This window comes from Syzygium oleosum, unplaced genomic scaffold (genome assembly GCF_021117445.2).
Source record: "Syzygium oleosum isolate NSW1041296 unplaced genomic scaffold, Sole_v2.1 Sole_v2.03, whole genome shotgun sequence".
In the NCBI taxonomy this organism is placed as follows: domain Eukaryota; kingdom Viridiplantae; phylum Streptophyta; class Magnoliopsida; order Myrtales; family Myrtaceae; genus Syzygium; species Syzygium oleosum.
Window position 1 is genome coordinate 17,800,489 of NW_026607487.1, and position 18,294 is coordinate 17,818,782.

The following is an 18,294-nucleotide window of genomic DNA, read 5'->3' on the forward strand; positions in this document are numbered from 1 at the left end:
CGATGGAACGATCGCTTCGGGTTTCTTAGCCCAGTTAAAAATTTGATTGGGCCGCCGTAGGCCTCACCAAATTTAGGTGCACGAAGCGTTAATGCCATTGAGCCCAAACCCCAGTGCTCATCGCTTCAATTTAAATCGGACCATAATCTTGACGACTAGATTGGCATAATTCGAAAACGGGTGATTGATTTTGATGTGGGTCGGTTCAGCGGCCGGAACCTGAAACCTAACCTATAGGTGCCGGTTCCATAAACTTTGGAACTAGAAGCTGACCAAGTTATACTTTGGAACTGGTTCGAGGCCGATTGCCGAATCTACCAGAAAATTAGATTTGTTTAGTGAAAATTACATATTGATATTATATGTCATTATTCTAGCCTACAGTTAGTAAACTCTTGCTAGTCGCGCGGTTTAGATCGGGAGTTGCATTCTCCCTAATTGTATCCCACTAATTTTTTTTATCCTGTAATTTTTTTCCTCGTCCATGACCTTCAAGTGCTTAGATCAATGTTAGCAATCCCTGAGGTTCTTTTTTCTCGCGAACGAGCTCGAACATTGTCGATCAGGCCCGATCAATCCCAAATCAGCAATCCTGTCTTTGTGATATATGCTTCCTGCTTATTCTTGGAGAAATGAAACTTTGGTAAAGAACAGAACACCGACACCGCTCTTGTCATGAAATACCTCCGGCTCATCGTCTTGAGCCTTGATTAGTTCGAGAACAGGAAAGAAAGCCGCGGTCAATTTTAGCATCTACATGAAGATGTGTTATTCGTCAATTCGAGGACATATAACACCGTCCACACCAAAGAGAAAACTTATGGAAACGGGGATCGGATAAAGATGTCTGAAAGATTATACATATAGACCTGTCGATCCATCTCTTCGTCTTCTGGCTCACACAGAAAGAGCCGGCGAGAGTTTGAAGTCGAGATCCCAGAGCTCGAATGCTCCCTTGACGAAATCATAGTGTGCTCCCTTCACCGCGACGGTTTGCTTCACCGCGGCCTCTCTCACGAAAGGATAGGTCAGTAGATTGCCCAACGACACGTTCACTGCCTCCTGCACTCGAAAGAAACAGGTTTTTGAGTGAGTCGCGAGTTCACAGATCGATCTTCTGAACGTTGGTAGACCCTTAAGTGCGTATTCTGAATGCGAAGGATCAATGTTCTTTCAAAGGTTCGATAAATTTGACTTCAAAGTTTCAATAATGTTGTTCGTATTCCGAATAAATTATTCAGACTTTCGCTGACTGAAGAACTATAAGCTTTTGCATCCTAACCAAGGAGGTAGGTGCCTCTTGTTAAAGCTTTCAGGAATCACTTTCGGTTTACCTTCATCATATGGAAGTTGGAACAGACATAAATATGGTGATTATTGACAAACTCCTTGCCTGTGTGCACACGCGCGCGTGCATGAGAGAGAGAGAGAGAGAGTATAACCTTCTCGCAGTGAGCGCATTGCTCTGCAAAGGTCAAGCTGCTGTGATCCGATTTCACCTTGGTCTTGGCGGGCGCGCATATATTAACCCAATGTTCGATGAAATCACTGAAGAATCCATTTGCATTTCATAAGAATGAGAAATAGTCACAGTCAGCAACTGATAAATCTTGATCCAGCAAGCCTATCCTGATATTGAATGCACAAGCAGCTATTTGGCAAATCAAGGAGCCTCTTTTAAACACATTTGTCTATGGATTTGTATGTAAATTTTTCACTAGCTAGTGTAGTTCGTTCACCTATTTAGGATAGAAAAAATAGAGTTGTATTACCTAGACGTGGCTCCATCGTCCGGGATGGACATGAGGCCCTTTATTCCTCCACAGCAGCTATGTCCGATCACCACAATGTTCTCCACCTAAAGTACATTTAATTCCACACTTTCCAAACTTCTTATTCGAATCGCAAACCATGACAGACGCAGAAACTTGGAATAAACAAAACCTCGCGAAAGTTTTAACATGAGGGGGGAGCGAGGGGGAAGAAACAAAGAAAGTTCACATGGAATCCATAGATTATTATATAAAGTCTCGGATGCCAACCCCTTCGGTACGTCATCGAACAGAACATTGAGTAAAATTTTAATGCTCCGGGTGCCTGATTGCCTAAATTTCACAAGATTTATTCCGAAGCCTATGAAAAGGAATCAATGAACTTCTATTTACATGCAAGGGCAAAAAAAGGGGAGCAACCAAGCCAACTTGTCTAGGCTATAAAGCATTATGCCGGAATCTCTCTCCTTTTCTTCTAGTTTCCTATCAGGAAAATAAAAGGGTTTCGAGTCATCGACAATCGTTTAGCTTGTGGTCGGAAGTGCCGCAAAAAAGCGGGGGACACTCTAATGACTTGACGCCGAGAATCATCCACCACCACAAACAGGAAAACCCAAAAAGATTGGAAAAACAATGAGGGAAAGGAAAAGAAAAGAAAGAGAAAGAAGCATCCATTGACGATGTCAAGAGCATAAGTGACGATAAAGTTGATGTTAAGAAAAGAGAGGAAGCTCTTTATTGTATTCACCTTCAGATGCAGGACCGCATATTCAATGGCAGCCCCCACTCCCGAGTACTTGGTCTGCAACAGTTTAACCCAGGAGTCAAAAACAGGGTAGCCACTACATGTGCAATCAATAAGAATTGATAACCAAGGAATTATAGAATGAGAGGTACAGAGGCAGGTCCTTCCAGTTTCAGGACAAACCTGGTCGTATGGAGGTACCATGTTGGCAATGTTTCGCACCATGAACGCTTCTCCTGGTTGGAAGTCGAGGATATGCGACGGGCACACCCTCGAGTCCGAGCACGCGAACACCAAGAACTGCACTCACGACATCCGCACGAGTGAAAGGAAATCCCACGAGCTAAGCTCAACCGACGATTCTCGAAATAAAATGGGCTGTTTCACAGTTGACTTCCATCCTCATTATTCAATGATTCGATAGATTTTAAACGGTGATCGCTCGAAAAATGAACTATTTCTTGATCGGGACTAAAACTAGTTTCTTAATCCGTATATTACTCGTATGTTAGATGGCTTCTGCTACAATTTGTCTCATCACGTGGTTGGAGATTCCATCAAAGCAACTATCAATAGGAAAAGGTATCATTTGGACCGAGTACAAACCTTAGGACTCTGTCCCTTTGCAAGCTCGCCAAACAAAGCAGGATTCTTCCTGAAAAATAAGGCAAAAAAAAAAAAAAGGGCTCATACCATCAAGGCATCAATGCAAGAGACATAATTAAAAAATTCTTTCTGTGTCATTTTCTTACGCAAGTGACAATCTTTTCTTTTAAGGTCATGTACATGTCATTTCTTGAATAACGTGCAGATGAGATGCTCGAAAAGGTTCACAAACTAAGCGACCATCTTCACTTTTAAGGTCATGTACATGCCATTTGCTGAATTATAAAAAGGTGCACAAACTACTTTCCAGCGACAATCAACAACAATCGAAAACAAACTGAGCATATTCGAAGAGACCGGGGAAAACGATGCTTCCACTCTGTCCCGACTTACTCGAATTTCTCTTTCTTGAAGCGGACGAACCCGGACTTGATCCTCTCGACCGGGTCGAACCCGTTTTCGGCGGCCACCAGCTCCGCCGTTATCTGCTTGACCTTGGCTGCCGCGACGCCTTGGAGCTCGCACTTGTCGCTGAAATCGAGGAACCACCGACGACAGCCGTCGGATCGTCATCATCAGTGCCATCATCATTCACCGGCCCGTTAAAAAGAGGAACGGGAAAAAAAGGGCGGTTCGAAAGGGCGCGACACCGGACGGGGGCCTAACGGTGGGTCCGCGCCACAAGGCTCGGAACTACCACAAAGCGCGTGGGGCGCGAGTAATTTCCGACAAGAACTGCTTGTCGTGGGGCGTGAGATCGTAAAATGACGCTTAAGGACAGCTTTCACAGGTCTAATAACGATGGAGATAGAGAGAGAGAGAGAGTTGGGGCTCGGGAAATGAAGCGTCGTTCGCACCTGAGAATCTTCGACAGCTCTGCGATAGCCTCCTCGTACTTGTCGTTCGCCATGTCGTCCTTCTGCGAACACCATCGGGAAAAAAACAAAGTCAAACGAGAGTCCCGCGTAATTCCGGTCGTCGCTAAACGCTACTACTACCACGAACGAACGCGATCCGATCATGCACAGGACTCGATCGTCAGGCACTGAACACGGATTGCCAAGAAACGATCACGATCGATCAGAGAGAGAGATCGAAGCTTCGTCACAAGCCTCCCTCCGTTTTAGGATCGACGATCGCAATCCGGGAGAACCCAGCATGCAGAACACAAGAAACGAAAAGGCACGCACACGAAGCGGGAAAAGGGTCAAAGAAAAAGGGGAGGGGGGGTATCGAACTCGAGTGGAGCTATGAACAGGAACGACAGGGGAAAGCAGAACAGTCGCGGAGCAAAAGGGGCGGGCAGCAGCAGCATCCGGACGAACCTTTGCCTGCGAGATTCCGCGGAAGCTGGGGCGCTTCTGAAATTCGGAGGAGAACGAAAACCACTACCAAATCTCTCTCCCGAAAGCTCTCCTTTCCTTTTGGGGAGCACGGCACGCACGCAGACACACAACTGCTGCCACCCGCATCTTTTCGCACTCCATTTATAGGAGGGGGTGGCCGACCCACGGGCACCTTGGACCACCACCCGTGATTAAACCCGTAATTAGGCGTTTTATTTTTGTTACAGATTTATTTTCTCAACTGGGTTTATGGTTATTAAACCAGATTGATTAAAAGAAATGATTCTCTTTGGGGAACCCTGAAGATAAAATAAAACCAATGATGTACGCGACTGTTTGACCGGTGGTAACGTTGGCGTAAGCCGACGCAGGAAGACGGGGGGCGTGCACTGTGCAGTGTTGAGTAGCGGTGACATTGAAATTTTGGAGGTGTGTGTTGGATCCATTGATCGAGCAGTGCCGCACATGGAAATTGAAAGAGACGGGGCCCTACCATTTCCCTAGAGCTTTGATTAGTTCATTGACTACGACGGGCACTAATCGTCGATATTGGAATATTGATGGATCCCATATCATGTGGAACGCCAATAAGATGCAAACGGATCTTATCTATCGATGGAGAACCGTGGGAGAATCGAGGATCGGGGAGTCCGGGACTTGGGGAGCTTATCGCCGAGCCCTAGTTTGTCCATAATGAGCTGTCCCGACTAATCAGACCTTTTATTCGTATCTTCTGGCCTATTTTTTCATCATCCAATTCCGATAATCGGGATTGGTCACATTATCGGTGGAGCTTGTAATGCCATCGGCGGTTGAAGTAGTTTCTGTACTGGCTAAAATTTCTGGTCGCTTAACATGATCTCCACCACGTCCTCTAGCTTCTTGCGCGGTTTGGGGTTCTCCACTACGTAATCTCCTAAGATTTGCAAATTATAAGTCTATACTACCCACTCGTTAGAGCCACCGAGTGGATTGAGTACATGCAGCAATTGACCATTTTGCTCTAAGTTTAGGACTATGTAGATTCTACAACCAAGAGTAGATCATATTGTCGCCAAGGGCTAAATTTTCTGTTGAATTTGTATGGTCAAAGGAGTCCATTGGACTGAGCCAAGAACGGGATTGGAACAGAGAATCGAAGATCGAACCAGGGATATTTATTCGGAATGTTCGTAAAAAAAGCGATGAGTTTTCCTTATGGTCACTTACAATATTTGGATTTACCGTTAGATTTCGTATTAATTGTAATTAACATCTCAATAAATTCAATATATATATATATAACGCCGTGTATTCAGTAAAACGCGTCAGGAGAGTGGCTAACGAGATTCCAACGTGATTCGCGGTTTTGTAAAGATTAAATTTTGATTTGAGGAAGCACACCGGGACGTGGGCCAAGCCTTCAAGGATGCTTCCACGGAAAAAAGTCAAAAAGTAGGAAAGGATGGACCATGGCGTTGGCGGCCACGTGTTGAACCAGATCGGATAGGATATGAAAAATGATTTTAATGTATGGTCTTGTGAGGGATCCAAGAGGCTGTCCAACCATGATTTAACGGGCTAATTTCAAAAAATCAACTTTACTTTAGATGATAATTTTGGCAGGAACTTTCTTTTATCTCAATAAAAAGCACCAATTTTTACTCGAGTCCCGAATCTGGCTCCGGTGATGTGAGAATTTTTAATTATTCGGGCTAGATTTGAGATTTAAGTGAAAGTTTGTGATTTTTTATGATACAAAAAAAAAGTTCGGTCCAAAATTATCACTCAAGGTAAAGTCGGTATTTTTTTTTTTTTTTGGAATTAGGCCTGATTTGATGTATACTCGGAAATTAATTATAACCATAGTAAATAAACCAGCTTGGCTAATAAAAAGAAAATATTAGGAAAGCTGGTCATAAAACAGATGCTTAAGAAGGGTTGCTGCAATGGCTAGCGCGTCGAAGCGTTCAGAAGTTGGTTTGGTCAAATTCAAAGCTAAGCGACTCCTCCATCGCCAGCTCTAGAAAGTCTAGATGGCAGATGCTGACTTTTGTTGGTTTTTGACCCGTGCGAATCAGTTCATGAACACGCCAGGAAAGATAAATTAAACTACACTAATCACTGTTGACCATCTTGAGAGGGAGACCAAAGCCAATTTGATTTCGAGGATCCGCTTACGTTTTTTTGCTTTCGGCAATTAACCGGGAAACTCGAGTGTTACAGTTGTCCTACATCGGTTGTGAAAGGGATTGGTAGTCAATTTATAAATATGAGAAAAAGCCTTACACTGATATCAGAGCCAGATTATCACCAAATCTAAACCCAATTATCACACAAGAGAGTTACGGATTGTGTGAGGGAGAGATCCTTGTGGAAGGGGCTGGTCGTCACTCATCACTTTATAAATGTGAGGTCCAAGACCACCCAACATCAAGCTCGGTCGATCATGTACATGTGTTAAAATTCGACTGAAAAAACCTAGCTGTAACACCATGTTAGAAAGTCTAAATAAGTTTATAGATGAAGGGAGACTGCGTGTATATAAAGAGCATACAAACCCCATTGATGGACGACGCGGGATATTTCAACAATGATTACAGGCCTATAGAGTATATTAGCGAATTAGAGCCGAATTCAACGTCGGCCGAGCCGATCTCGAACATTGGCTTAGGCAAAACTCGAGCTATTCGTCTCGGTTCGCTTGCCCCCCCCCTCGAAGATCGGGGACGGAAGTAGAAGTTACGGCAGACAAAGCATGTGCATCGGATTGATCGGAACCTAGGAAAACTAGTAAACTATGCATTGCCGTGTGATCTACGGACTCAATCCATGTCCCTTTTCTTCAATTCACATCCAAATTAAAATAACAGGAGTGTGAAAGGGACGGTGGTCTCTCGACTGGGACTTTCCAATACCGGGCACCGTTAACCAAAGTCCACTAAAATGACCCCAAAAACAAAAGCCAAAAAAGTATTTTAATGCATTTATAGGAAATTTTCAAGTCCGGACCAATGGAATGTTGGCCCCCATAACTTTCGATTTGGGAACACGATAGGAATTGGGATTGGCTTCTGGTCACGAGCAAAGGGTCATGTCGAGACTACCGCATGAAGGGACACAGAAGGAAAACGACGTTGTTCCCTTGAAAACTTCAGCCAATCGAGGATCGGATGGGGTTGGGTTGCCAACGAGATAATTATCCAAAAAATCCTGAACTTAATATACGGTAAGTTATTAAGTCATAAATTTTTTAATTGAGCCAATTCGGTTTTACACCAATTATCTAGATATTTTGATCGGAAGAATTATATTGGCAAATCGTTAAAAAGTTTATAATTAAATTAGCTCAATTGAAAGATTCGAGATTGAATTGGCTTCCGTACAGCAGGATTAAGACTTTTTGGATAATTTTCCCGAATGCTAAACCAGAGCCGTGAGCCAAATCTAGACAGAAAAAATTAAAAAAACAATCTGGCTGGCCAATAGATTATGATAGCCAATGCCCCCCAAGTGCCAAGTTGATCCACGAGCATGGCCATAGTTTGACCTGTCTAGATGAGCCCCATTGATTGCCTCAAAGGTCCAATTTGGGCATGTGTTTTTCCTAAATTATCCACTTTCTTCAATTATTATTGGAAACAGATGGGAACTTCGAGCGGTGGTTCATCTGAGACAGGCTTCAGCTCAGGGAGTTTTGGGGAGACAAATTGTCGTCCTCGATTCGACTTCTGGCCTTGGGGCTGCTTCTAGAGACGAGATTTGGTCGCCGCTAGCTCGTCCTCCGCCTCAGTATAATACGCATCTCCATGAATCTAAACCGGCCTGTTCTTTCTATCACCCGTTTTAAAAAAGAGAAAGAGCACGCTGCCTTAGGGTTCTGCAGCAAAAGAGTTCAAGAATCCTAATCTAATCAACCAGATTTAGAACCTCAAATCTGATGAGCATGGAAAGTCTTGATAGCTAATGATGCTGTCGACATCGACAAACTTTTGGTATTATCCGATGGGATATTCCCCATCTGGGTCGAACCCGGAACCAAGTAAGTAACGGAAGTGGCGGATCAAGAGCTCTCAAGGAAGGAGGCCGGCGAATGCAACGATCGAAAACTCATTGCATTCCTACTCGAAAAGTAAAGCTGATTTCGATCGATTACGACGATTCATTAAGCATTTCGCTTTAATGGGAACAAGTAGACGCGTTTTTTTTTATTTCATTTTTCTATTTACCAATACGTTTTAATTCCTCTCGGGGCCATGTCCGCTTGGGTTGCGAATAGTAAGAGGACGTACCGTGACGCGGTCCTCTGTACAGCAGCACAGCAGCATACACTTGCTGAATTTGCCGGCCATGCTTCGCTCCCGGTCCCGCCCTCCTTGTACGTAGCTGGATCAATGGCATGCTGGTTAGTTGGTTGCTCATTAGAACACGCAATCGTGTAGCTAGTAAGCAATGAAGTTGTACTATTTGGAATTTGGGATTAAACGGAAGGTACACAATTGCCAAAACGTAATTGTACACCTGCTTGTTCCAATGCTCGAAAACTGTTCCAAGTCTAATCTAACTTCTAAAATATGTCTTTTCTCGATTAAATATCATGCCATGTAGAATGTTAACAACATGGGATTTATGACAAGATCAATGCCTAACAAATCAACCACACTAGTCGCGGCAGATTCCTACTTTTGCATGGAACGCCATAGTTATAATACATGTACACACATAATGACGTAATTCGATAGAAACAGCTATCCATATACACTAACGGTAAGTATTCTAGGATCTTCAAGAGAAAGGGAAAGAGAATAAGTAAAGACTACATGTTTACTCAATTGGCTTCTTTTACTTTACACTGTATTAGGGAAGGATATTTATACTCGAATAATATGCATAGGAAATGAAATTAGCTATATTTGAGAATAACGAAATATCAAAAAATAACACTAATTTTTAATAATATCTTTGAAAACGGAAATCTCTAATCTCCATAAATCTCGAGTTTTTGCATCGTCTTCTCCACTCTCTAGTGAGAGAGAGAGAGAGAGAGAGAGAGGGTACCGTGGGATTTGAACTGCGGATGGGCCTTAGCAGAGTGCAAAAAAGAGTTGGAATTAAAAGGGAGAGATACTTTCTTCGCTGGTGCGGGGATGGTGAACTGAAGACAAGACGAACGAATGTGAGAGAGAGATAGAGCATTAGACAGTAGACATGGACGACAGAACGAGAAGGGCCCAATTCCTAAATTTCCTTCCTTATCTTCTGTCTGCTCTCCTTTTGGGAATGGGATGGTTGTCGTGCCATGACTTTGTCTCATAGTCACGGGGATAGACAGATGAGATAAGGAAGGAGGGCCTCCCTTCCCTTCTTCTTCTTCACGTACCTGACGATGAGATGGGAATCCGATGGTGCAGATTCACTTGCATTTTCCTCCCAGTCCTTTTGCCCTTTTTTCCTTTCTGTGGTGGCTATTTTTCCCGTGTTTCATCTTCGTATATTCACACCATTGTAGTTGCTCCACGTATATTGGACCATGAAACTCACTATAAGTGCGTTTGGTTCGGCATTTAGAGAAAGCCTTTGGCCAAATGTAAAGGCCGAAATGCAAGACCGGTAAACTATAATTAAAAAGTTCTTTTTAGAGAATGCAAGCATGTTTGGTAAAACATCGTGGAAAGCAGCAAAGGATTACAACCAAGGTCAACAAGGATTACACTCCTCAAACGTCACGAAAAGCAGCGGAGGAACAATTGCTGAAAAACGGAAATTACAATCCTCAAACGTCCTAGAAAGTCCGAAGTATGAGCTTGAACAAGCAATTCCCTTCTTAGGCCATATCCGTCCATTTGGGCTTTACTTTCTTTGAGACAAATAGCAATTGTTTGCTTTTTATTCTTCCGTCACACCTTTAAATATTATCTAATTTAAGAAATTATGAAGACATCATATACAGATCTGATACTTGCGTGTTGTGAAAGTTCCATGTGCTCTTGTTAGGTAAGTTCCATGTGCTCTTCTTAGGTAAAATTCTACTTTTCGCTCTTGAATTCCGTACGTTTTTCTTTCCTTGTGAAAGGCTTCAAACCTTTAATTTGTCTAACCAAATACTTGGATTTAAATAAAATATCCCAATTAATTCCCCTCGTGCACTAATTTCGATCAATCCAAGCTAACGAGGTTGTCGGACCATATGGCAATTTGATGTGCAACTTCAATGGACAGGCACTGTACCTCGATCCAAGAGGCAACTTCCTCTCCAGGACTTCGAAAAGGTACTTCTGGAACACCAATAGGCAAAAAATGAAAAGAACAGGGAATTATATCCTATATTTCATTTTATTCCTATGGAGTTCGAACGATCTGTGGAGTATTATGCATCAAATTTTCGATATTCCGCTGTAAGAAAATTTTTCCTACAAACTTGCATTGCCTAAATTTTCTTTTCCTCAAGTGTCATTTTCCATTGTGATTTATTCACCGTGGCAAAATTTTTTAGATGTCATACTCCACGTGGTGGTCCGATGGTTATTATGCGACTCAAATCAACCGATATTGATGCAAAAAGGGCTTGAACATTTACACGAGGTCAAAAACTAAATTAAGCAAATTAAAAGTTCGAGGATTTGATCGGAAAAAGCACATAAGTTAAAAGATTGAAATGTATGGTTTTATCTAAAACAAAATCAAGGGTTCGAAAGAAACTCCACGAGCAGGTGTTGAAAACCGCATAGGTTTTAACAATCTTTTGTATTGAGCAAAACATCATTTGACATTTTATTAATTGGGAATATAATGAAATGTCAAATGTGCCAATTTAGTCCTAAACCTATCATGCGGAGGCCAATTCAGTTTTAAACCTTTCAATTGTGCAAGTTTAGTTCTAAACATTTTGACGATTTGCCAATTTAGTCCTAAATACTTTTTCTAAGTCAATTTAATCCTAAACATTTTGAAGATTCACCACCCGCCTGGGTGGCGCTGCTGGAGCGCGCACTCTTCCTCTCGCAAAAGGTTGAGTATTCGAATCCCGGATGCCGCAGGGTGACTTAACCGGTGCACGTGTGTGGTGGCTAGCACGTGTCGCCCCCAGGGTTTACCTCCCGGTTGTCGGCCGTGCGGGGGTTCCCTGGGTCAAAAAAAAAAAACATTTTGAAGATTCATTAATTTAGCCATAGACCAATTATAAGGATATTTGGTCGGATAATTGAAAGGTTTAGGATTAATTGATAAATCGTTGAAAGGTTTAGGACTAAAGATTAAATTGGCACAATTAAAAAGTTTAAAACTGAATTAGCTTCCGTAAAATATGTTAGGACTTTTTGGACAATTTTTCCTTTATTAATAATTAGTTGGTGCTTGAAGATAAGTCAACTGCATTCGTCGGCCCACCTCTTTGTAGTCCACACAGTGGAGGCACTTGGCAAGTCATTATCAGTCGTCCGAACTTTGGTATAAAGATTACATGAATTTTGATAACAGATCGTATGTATGTAACTATAAAATTCAGCATGAATTCCTTTTGACTCGATGATATGTCAATTTTGGTATCAGACATCCTGACTTTGGTCTAAAGGTTACATGAATTTTGATAACAGATCATATGTATGTAACTATAAAATTCAGCATGAAATCCTTTGAATCGATGATATGTGAATGAAATCTTAAAGAGCACCCATGTACATGTCACCATTCGACGATGGATATGTTAAAAAACTGCTCATAACGACGGTGAGTATAGCAAAAATGTAAGAAAACATTAGAATTCCAAAATTATCATTTTTTTCAGGTTTTTCATGATTAATAAATTATAGTGAAATTCTTTGTTGAGAATATTTGATAGGAAAAAATCCATAAAAACCCCGAATTATGCATACCGTAACACATTTACCTATAATTATGTTATATTATATAGTTATATAATTATATTTTTTACTTAATATAAAAAATTCTATAAACATTTTTTGGTGATATCAAAAACTCCAAATCATGTTAATTGCGACATATATACCCTAAATTTTTTTCCCGTGACATTAAAAACCCCAAATTTATACTTATATGACATATTTACCCTCTAATGATTTTTCAGTTAAAACAACATCGTTTTTCTATGTCAACATTTTAACTTTTGTGGAGGGTAAATGTGTTACACAAAAGTTTAGATTTTTAGTCTAACATAAAAAAGTTTAAGATAAATATGTCTATGTAAGCATTAATTCAAGGTTTTTGATGGGGTTTAGCCCTGTTTGGATAAGTGCCCGGTCCGATTATGGAAAGCACTACGGTAAGAAAAAGAAAAAGAAGAAAAAAAATTAGTTAAAAAAGAGATAATTGTTTCGCGCTCCATGCCTGTTCATCTTCTGTCTCAGGATCGCTCGATCAATTAATTCATCCGACAGGTAAGCCTCGCGCTATCTCCGAATCTGCCGGTGAGAATCTGTTTGTCCGAGCTCTTATCGAGTTATTACACGTTGGTTTCAAATCAATCGTTAACTGCCCCCATTTGATTCAACTGAATCTGTTTTGAACAGTACTTGTTTTGCTTTTCTGATGTTGCTTGACCGCTTGCTGGGACTTATCTCTGTGTTCTTGTCTTGAAGTGCCCCGAATATGGCGGAGGACTTGGCACCTCGTTCTGGGGTGTTGTCGTCTTGTTTCTTTTTCTGTCTCTTGGGTTTAGCTGACTTCGTTCTGTTCTGTTTGTTTGCTCATAGCTATAATTGTATAGTACTCTTTGTATGTATGTCTCCGATGAAAAGCTATGCAGGATGATCATGCCGTCACAAGTGAAATCTGTATTCCGTTACTTTTGAAGTTGCATAATTTCTTCTTGACATCTTGTTTTATATATAAACGAATTCGACGATGGATGATCATTCGCACCTAGCTGCCTCGAGTGCTTTTTCTCGAAATCGTGTTGAAGCGCCTATAAATATTTCTCCAAATGTTTTAATCACGTCATTAATGACTGGTGGTTTCTTTATCTGAGAATTCTGGTCCTGATTAGCAAAGAAAAGAACAGCAGCTGCTACTGACTTGCGATGCGCAATCTCAAAGAATTCATTGCTGTTTGGAATGTGAGAGGAGTGAAATCTTCTCAGTGTCATTGCCAATGATTTTGTGCAAAGTGCTCCTTCAGAATGACTGGTAGATGTGATTCAGTTTAAACAGATTAAGATTTCTTCAAGAACCATACTGGCTGTTGGAGGTATGGAAGTTTGCCGGTGCAAATGATTACTCTGAATCTATAAGTTTAGATGATTTTACAGCGTACTCTTTGTACCCTCGACTGATGCCACCACCCACATTTCCTCCAATGTTTTCGTTTCTAATCATGTCTTTACTCTAACACCCGCAAAAATTCTGTGTCTACCCACTTTCAAATTCAAATTGTAGTTTTCATGGATCATTGCATACTAATTGTTGTTTACGGTGCAGATTATCATGGATCCAACATATCAAAGGTAGGATTTTTGCCTAGTTGTAAAATTATCGTTTCACAAATGCTACCACGCCATAGCCCCCACAGACTCTTGTTTACCTGATGATGCAAGATTCTGTGTTGTTGCCTTGATTTGCAAATCACATTGAATTTTGGTCTCCCTAGAATGATGTGGTCATAGTCAATTAGTCAATAGAGAAGAGCTGAGCTGTGCTCCCATCATCAGCTGTTTCTAGAGTTAGTTCGCCCATTAATAAAGCTCTTTGTCTTTGCTCCAGAGAAACGGCTTACAAATGCCATCATGTTCATGTTCAGCCAGTGACTCAATCATTTCCTTCCCCTGCATTGTCCTTCATAGAAGACTCGACTGAAGAAAGACATCTTTCACGTGTTAAGGGTGCTGAGTGTGATAGTACACATTCAAATTCCCGGAAAAATTTACACATAGTAAGAAGCTAACAATGCTCGGGGTATTGATTTGATACTTATTTTCTAGTGGAATTCTTCTACAATGCTCTAATGCATTTGGCTTTTTTATTTTGGTTAAAGCTGTTTTCTAGTATTCTCAAAAATTGCGACAGCAGGTATCTGATAAGTCTTGTATTTTTGGTCCATAGTCAGCATGTCTGATGGAGGAATTCCTTGAACTTGCCAAGGAAAACACGGATAAGGATCTGGAAACCTGTGGCATCCTTGGTGCTTTCCTTGTAAGATTTACTCTTCAGTTCGAAAACAAGTAACACTTTATCTCATGATCATCATTTTAACATGGTTTAAGCTTTAAAGGATGCTTAAGATTATGACAATTTACAGAAAGATTCTTCTGTGGGTATCCCTATCTGTTCAACTGTTCAAAGCTTGCCACAAATTGAGGAAAAGGGGGGGGCGGCGGGGAGGGGGTTGTTGTGGTTGGGGGGGTGTCACCTTATCCGGTTCATATTGTAGACCTCACGGTGAGAAAAATATAGTTCTGCCGAATGCAGTATGTGCTTTTGAACGAAAAATACCTCTTGTCTGTCATGTAGAAGCCTTTGAACAAAACTCACAGTCAAAGTTTTCTCCAAGCATGTTTGTTGATGCTACACAAGAAATCCTTTCGTATAGCCCCAAATACGCCAAAAAAGTAGTTCTCATGGTTACTTTTGAAGTGACTACGTCGAACATCAGCAGTCCTCATCCTTTTGGTCATCTTCATTTTCTTTTTTCAGAAGTTGTGGCATTTTGTTATGATCTCCAGAAAGGGAATCTTTTTTCTTTTATAATTATACTTCCTTCTTCCCCAATTTTTTAATCCATCCAATTGACAATTCACGTTCTCTTTCTTTGTTCTTATGTATTTGATGGAGAAGGGAGATGCATTCAATGATTTGTCCAGAATGACCTGGAGATCAGAATTTGTTTTATCAGAGAAATAGCTTATTAAATTACAGCACTGAGTTTGCGGTAGACTTGACACTGGTCAGACCTACAATGCAAGAATCTGCACCTGAGATCCAAATTATTTTCACAAAGTAGATTATATGATTACTACGTCATGGTTTGTACAGGATAAGGGTATTCTATATGTAACGACTTTGATCATACCCAAACAGGAATCAACCTCTAATTCAGTGAGTTTACATAGGCCCATGTATTCATTTTCACGAAGTTCTACTTGACACTTGGAGGTCCAAATATCTGTAAATTGATTTCCTGATCTGAATGACAGTGTCTGGCTAAGAACGAGGAGGAAGTTTTTGCAATACAACATGAACACTCGCTAATTCCGGTTGGATGGATCCATGTATGAGATATGACTCTGACAGACCCTTTTTGCTTTTTCAATGCTGATTTGCTGACTCTGCTTAAGATTCTTATGCAATCTTCTTATTGACCTACATCTTTTTCTCAGTAAAGCTATCTTGATTTAGTTTTAGTTCTTCTATTGTACTTCGCTGATTCCTGCTTCAATGCATATGTGTGGATGGTAAATCATCAAAGATTTCTGGATTATCAGCAATATCCCTGCTTAAATACTTAGGACTTATTAACAATAGGGACGAGGAGTATATTAAGTAGCTAATATGAACAGATAAGGGAAGGCTATAGGGTTTGTACTGAACAAATAAGAAAGGTGAGGGTGCTAGCCCACTACTGCATAGTGAAGAAGTTGCCCAATGTGACCTATTTTCTATCTAAACCCTCATCTGATTTTGTTCTTTTCCCGCCTCACTGAGGTAGTAGGAAAACTTTTTCCGGTGTGCTAGTGGATGTTAAATTTCGTTGTTCCTCTGGATATGGATGAGTAAGACGTGGCGAGTTTCTGTTATCTCTCTCTTTACAAATATGTGTCCTGTTTGTTCTAAAGAAGAATCTATTTGTTTTTCAGACACATCCTTCTCAGAGCTGTTTCATGTCATCGATTGACTTGCACACACAGTATTCATATCAGGTACTTGATTCTCTCTGTCAAAATGCTAGTCAGGGAACTCTCATAGATGATATAAGGGGGACCGTAGGGATGACAGGCAAACCGAATGTAGAAAAGACAACACCAATCTCCCATCTTCAGCACCGCTTTGTTATTCGCTTACCTCCTGTCTTCAGGACAACTTACTATATCAATGTTATTAATTCCCTGCCAAAATCCTGATCTCATTATACTGTCTACGGTGAAAACCAATTTAGAATATTTTCAAGGCTAAGGCAAACAGTTCTATTCCTGCCAGCCTCTCTTGCAGGGATGATTTATGAAGTTTTGGCCATTCTGTTGTGACACTCTTTTAATGCCTTCTCACAGGTCATGGTACCTGAAGCATTTGCAATTGTTGTGGCTCCAACTGATGCATCGAGGTCTGCAAACATTTTGAGTTTCCATCGCTGCAATCTAATTCATGGATGTTTACTGCTAAGAAAAATAGCTTGAACTGACATACATTAGATGGATTACGATTTATAGCTGCTATGTGAGAATGGTTTTCATGCCTTGACTAGATATGGCAATGCATCTTTGGTAATCCAGCCAGCTGCAACTTATACACGATAAATGCATGCATACATGCTCGTCATCATTACCTTCTGTACACGTGTAACCTTGTTCATACCCTATTATATTCGTCACCTCGATGAGAGCCATGTGCATCTGCTTCAGAGTCATTAGTGTACGCATGATTGGGAGTGATTTATAGCTGCTATGTGCGAATGGTTTTCATGCCTAGACTAGATATGGAAATGCATGTTTGGCAATCCTCCCAGCTGCAACTTCTACACGATAAATGCATGCATACATGGTCGTCATCATTACCGTCTATGTTCATGCCCTATTATTTTCTTCATCTCGATGAGAGCCATGTGCATCTGCTTCAGAGTCATTAGTGTACGCATGATTAGGAGTGATTATTACATGCTCTGCGAGCATTGCTCCTGATGCATTTCAACAGTCGGATTCAATGTATAAGATCCTCATGCATCCAACAGTTGAGATGCACCGAAAGCAATGTTCAGGAGCACTGTAAGAATCCCAAGTTTTGACCTCTGCGAGCTCTATTCTTCGGAGAATGCAATATTCTGGGCGTTTTAAAAAACGCATGCATACATTACCATTTTCTAATATCCGCAAGTGGCTAATTCAATATATTCCAAGCCCTCCAACACGCATCTTTAAAATGCTGTGCATATTGCTTATGCTTCTCCTATTTGACAAATTTAAACTCTCCAGTCTCCCTGAGTATGGAGATATCTAGAAAGGGACAAGAATATTGTTTTCAAAGGTGCGATAAGAATGAATGATCTTGGAAGGGTGAAAGATTAACTTTTCATAGATAACGTACTTCTTCCACGTACGTATATGCACATTTGTTGATTTGTATATCACAGGTTATGAAATGAACCCGTGTTAATATCGAATTCAGGAGCTACGGCATGTTCCGGATATCCGAACCTGGTGGGATGAACGTCCTGAGAGAGTGCCGAGAAACGGGATTTCACACTCACAGGGAAACTGCCGACGGAGCTCCTATTTACGAGCACTGCGCTAATGTCTACACAAACTCGAATCTGAGATTCGAAGTTTTCGACTTGCGATAACGAAAGTATCGCTGACGAGGTCAACAGAACCAGCAAGCTAGCGGGTGCGGTCAAGCAGGAAAGTAATAGAAATCGTTCCTAGAATACATGGCGACGGATCTTGGCCAGCATGTAAGTACCTTCTTGTGCTTCGCTCTTTGGGCGAGCAGTGGAAACAACGAATTATCCTCGCGGACAATTAAGTTCAGCTGTACTTAGTTGACGCTTATTACTCTGTAATTCTAACTCTATTCAGGAATAAACATGAGTTGATTGTCTTATGATGCCTTTTGGGAATAGGCGCACGTTTTAATTTCCTTTCACACGCTGTGCAGGCCTTGACCTACAATCTTTCTTTTTGACCAA

At 41.1% G+C, this 18,294-nt stretch overlaps 2 protein-coding genes across 9 annotated transcripts; one reads left to right on the forward strand and one right to left on the reverse strand.

Annotated features, from left to right (window-relative positions):
* Positions 1-305: 305 nt before the first annotated feature.
* On the reverse strand, positions 306-9,754 carry LOC115671797 (carbonic anhydrase 2-like). Of its 3 annotated transcripts, XM_056309752.1 has the most exons (11): positions 9,507-9,754; positions 8,741-8,834; positions 3,981-4,042; positions 3,517-3,654; positions 3,124-3,172; positions 2,701-2,817; positions 2,521-2,574; positions 1,773-1,858; positions 1,443-1,548; positions 862-1,062; positions 306-698 (listed from the first exon to the last, which is right to left on the reverse strand). In XM_056309752.1, the coding sequence occupies exons 2-10, from the start codon at positions 8,798-8,800 to the stop codon at positions 898-900; spliced, it is 837 nt and encodes a 278-aa protein (XP_056165727.1). In that variant the 5' UTR covers positions 8,801-8,834; positions 9,507-9,754; the 3' UTR covers positions 306-698; positions 862-897. The 3 variants fall into 3 exon arrangements, with proteins under 3 accessions (XP_056165727.1, XP_056165726.1, XP_030449298.1); XM_056309751.1 differs by lacking the exon at positions 306-698 and having other exon boundaries at positions 745-1,062; positions 9,507-9,753; XM_030593438.2 differs by lacking the exons at positions 306-698; positions 8,741-8,834; positions 9,507-9,754 and adding an exon at positions 4,449-4,595 and having other exon boundaries at positions 745-1,062.
* A 2,971-nt stretch (positions 9,755-12,725) lies between these two features.
* Positions 12,726-18,209, forward strand: LOC115671798 (AMSH-like ubiquitin thioesterase 2). Of its 6 annotated transcripts, none has more exons than XM_030593440.2 (9): positions 12,726-12,841; positions 13,881-13,906; positions 14,163-14,331; positions 14,502-14,591; positions 15,432-15,494; positions 15,593-15,667; positions 16,253-16,315; positions 16,664-16,716; positions 17,775-18,209. In XM_030593440.2, exons 2-9 carry the CDS (start codon positions 13,887-13,889, stop codon positions 17,947-17,949), a joined length of 708 nt encoding a protein of 235 aa, XP_030449300.1. In that variant the 5' UTR covers positions 12,726-12,841; positions 13,881-13,886; the 3' UTR covers positions 17,950-18,209. The 6 variants fall into 6 exon arrangements, with proteins under 6 accessions (XP_030449300.1, XP_030449301.1, XP_030449302.1 ...); XM_030593441.2 differs by having other exon boundaries at positions 12,776-12,871; XM_030593442.2 differs by lacking the exon at positions 12,726-12,841 and adding an exon at positions 13,588-13,650.
* Positions 18,210-18,294: the final 85 nt, after the last annotated feature.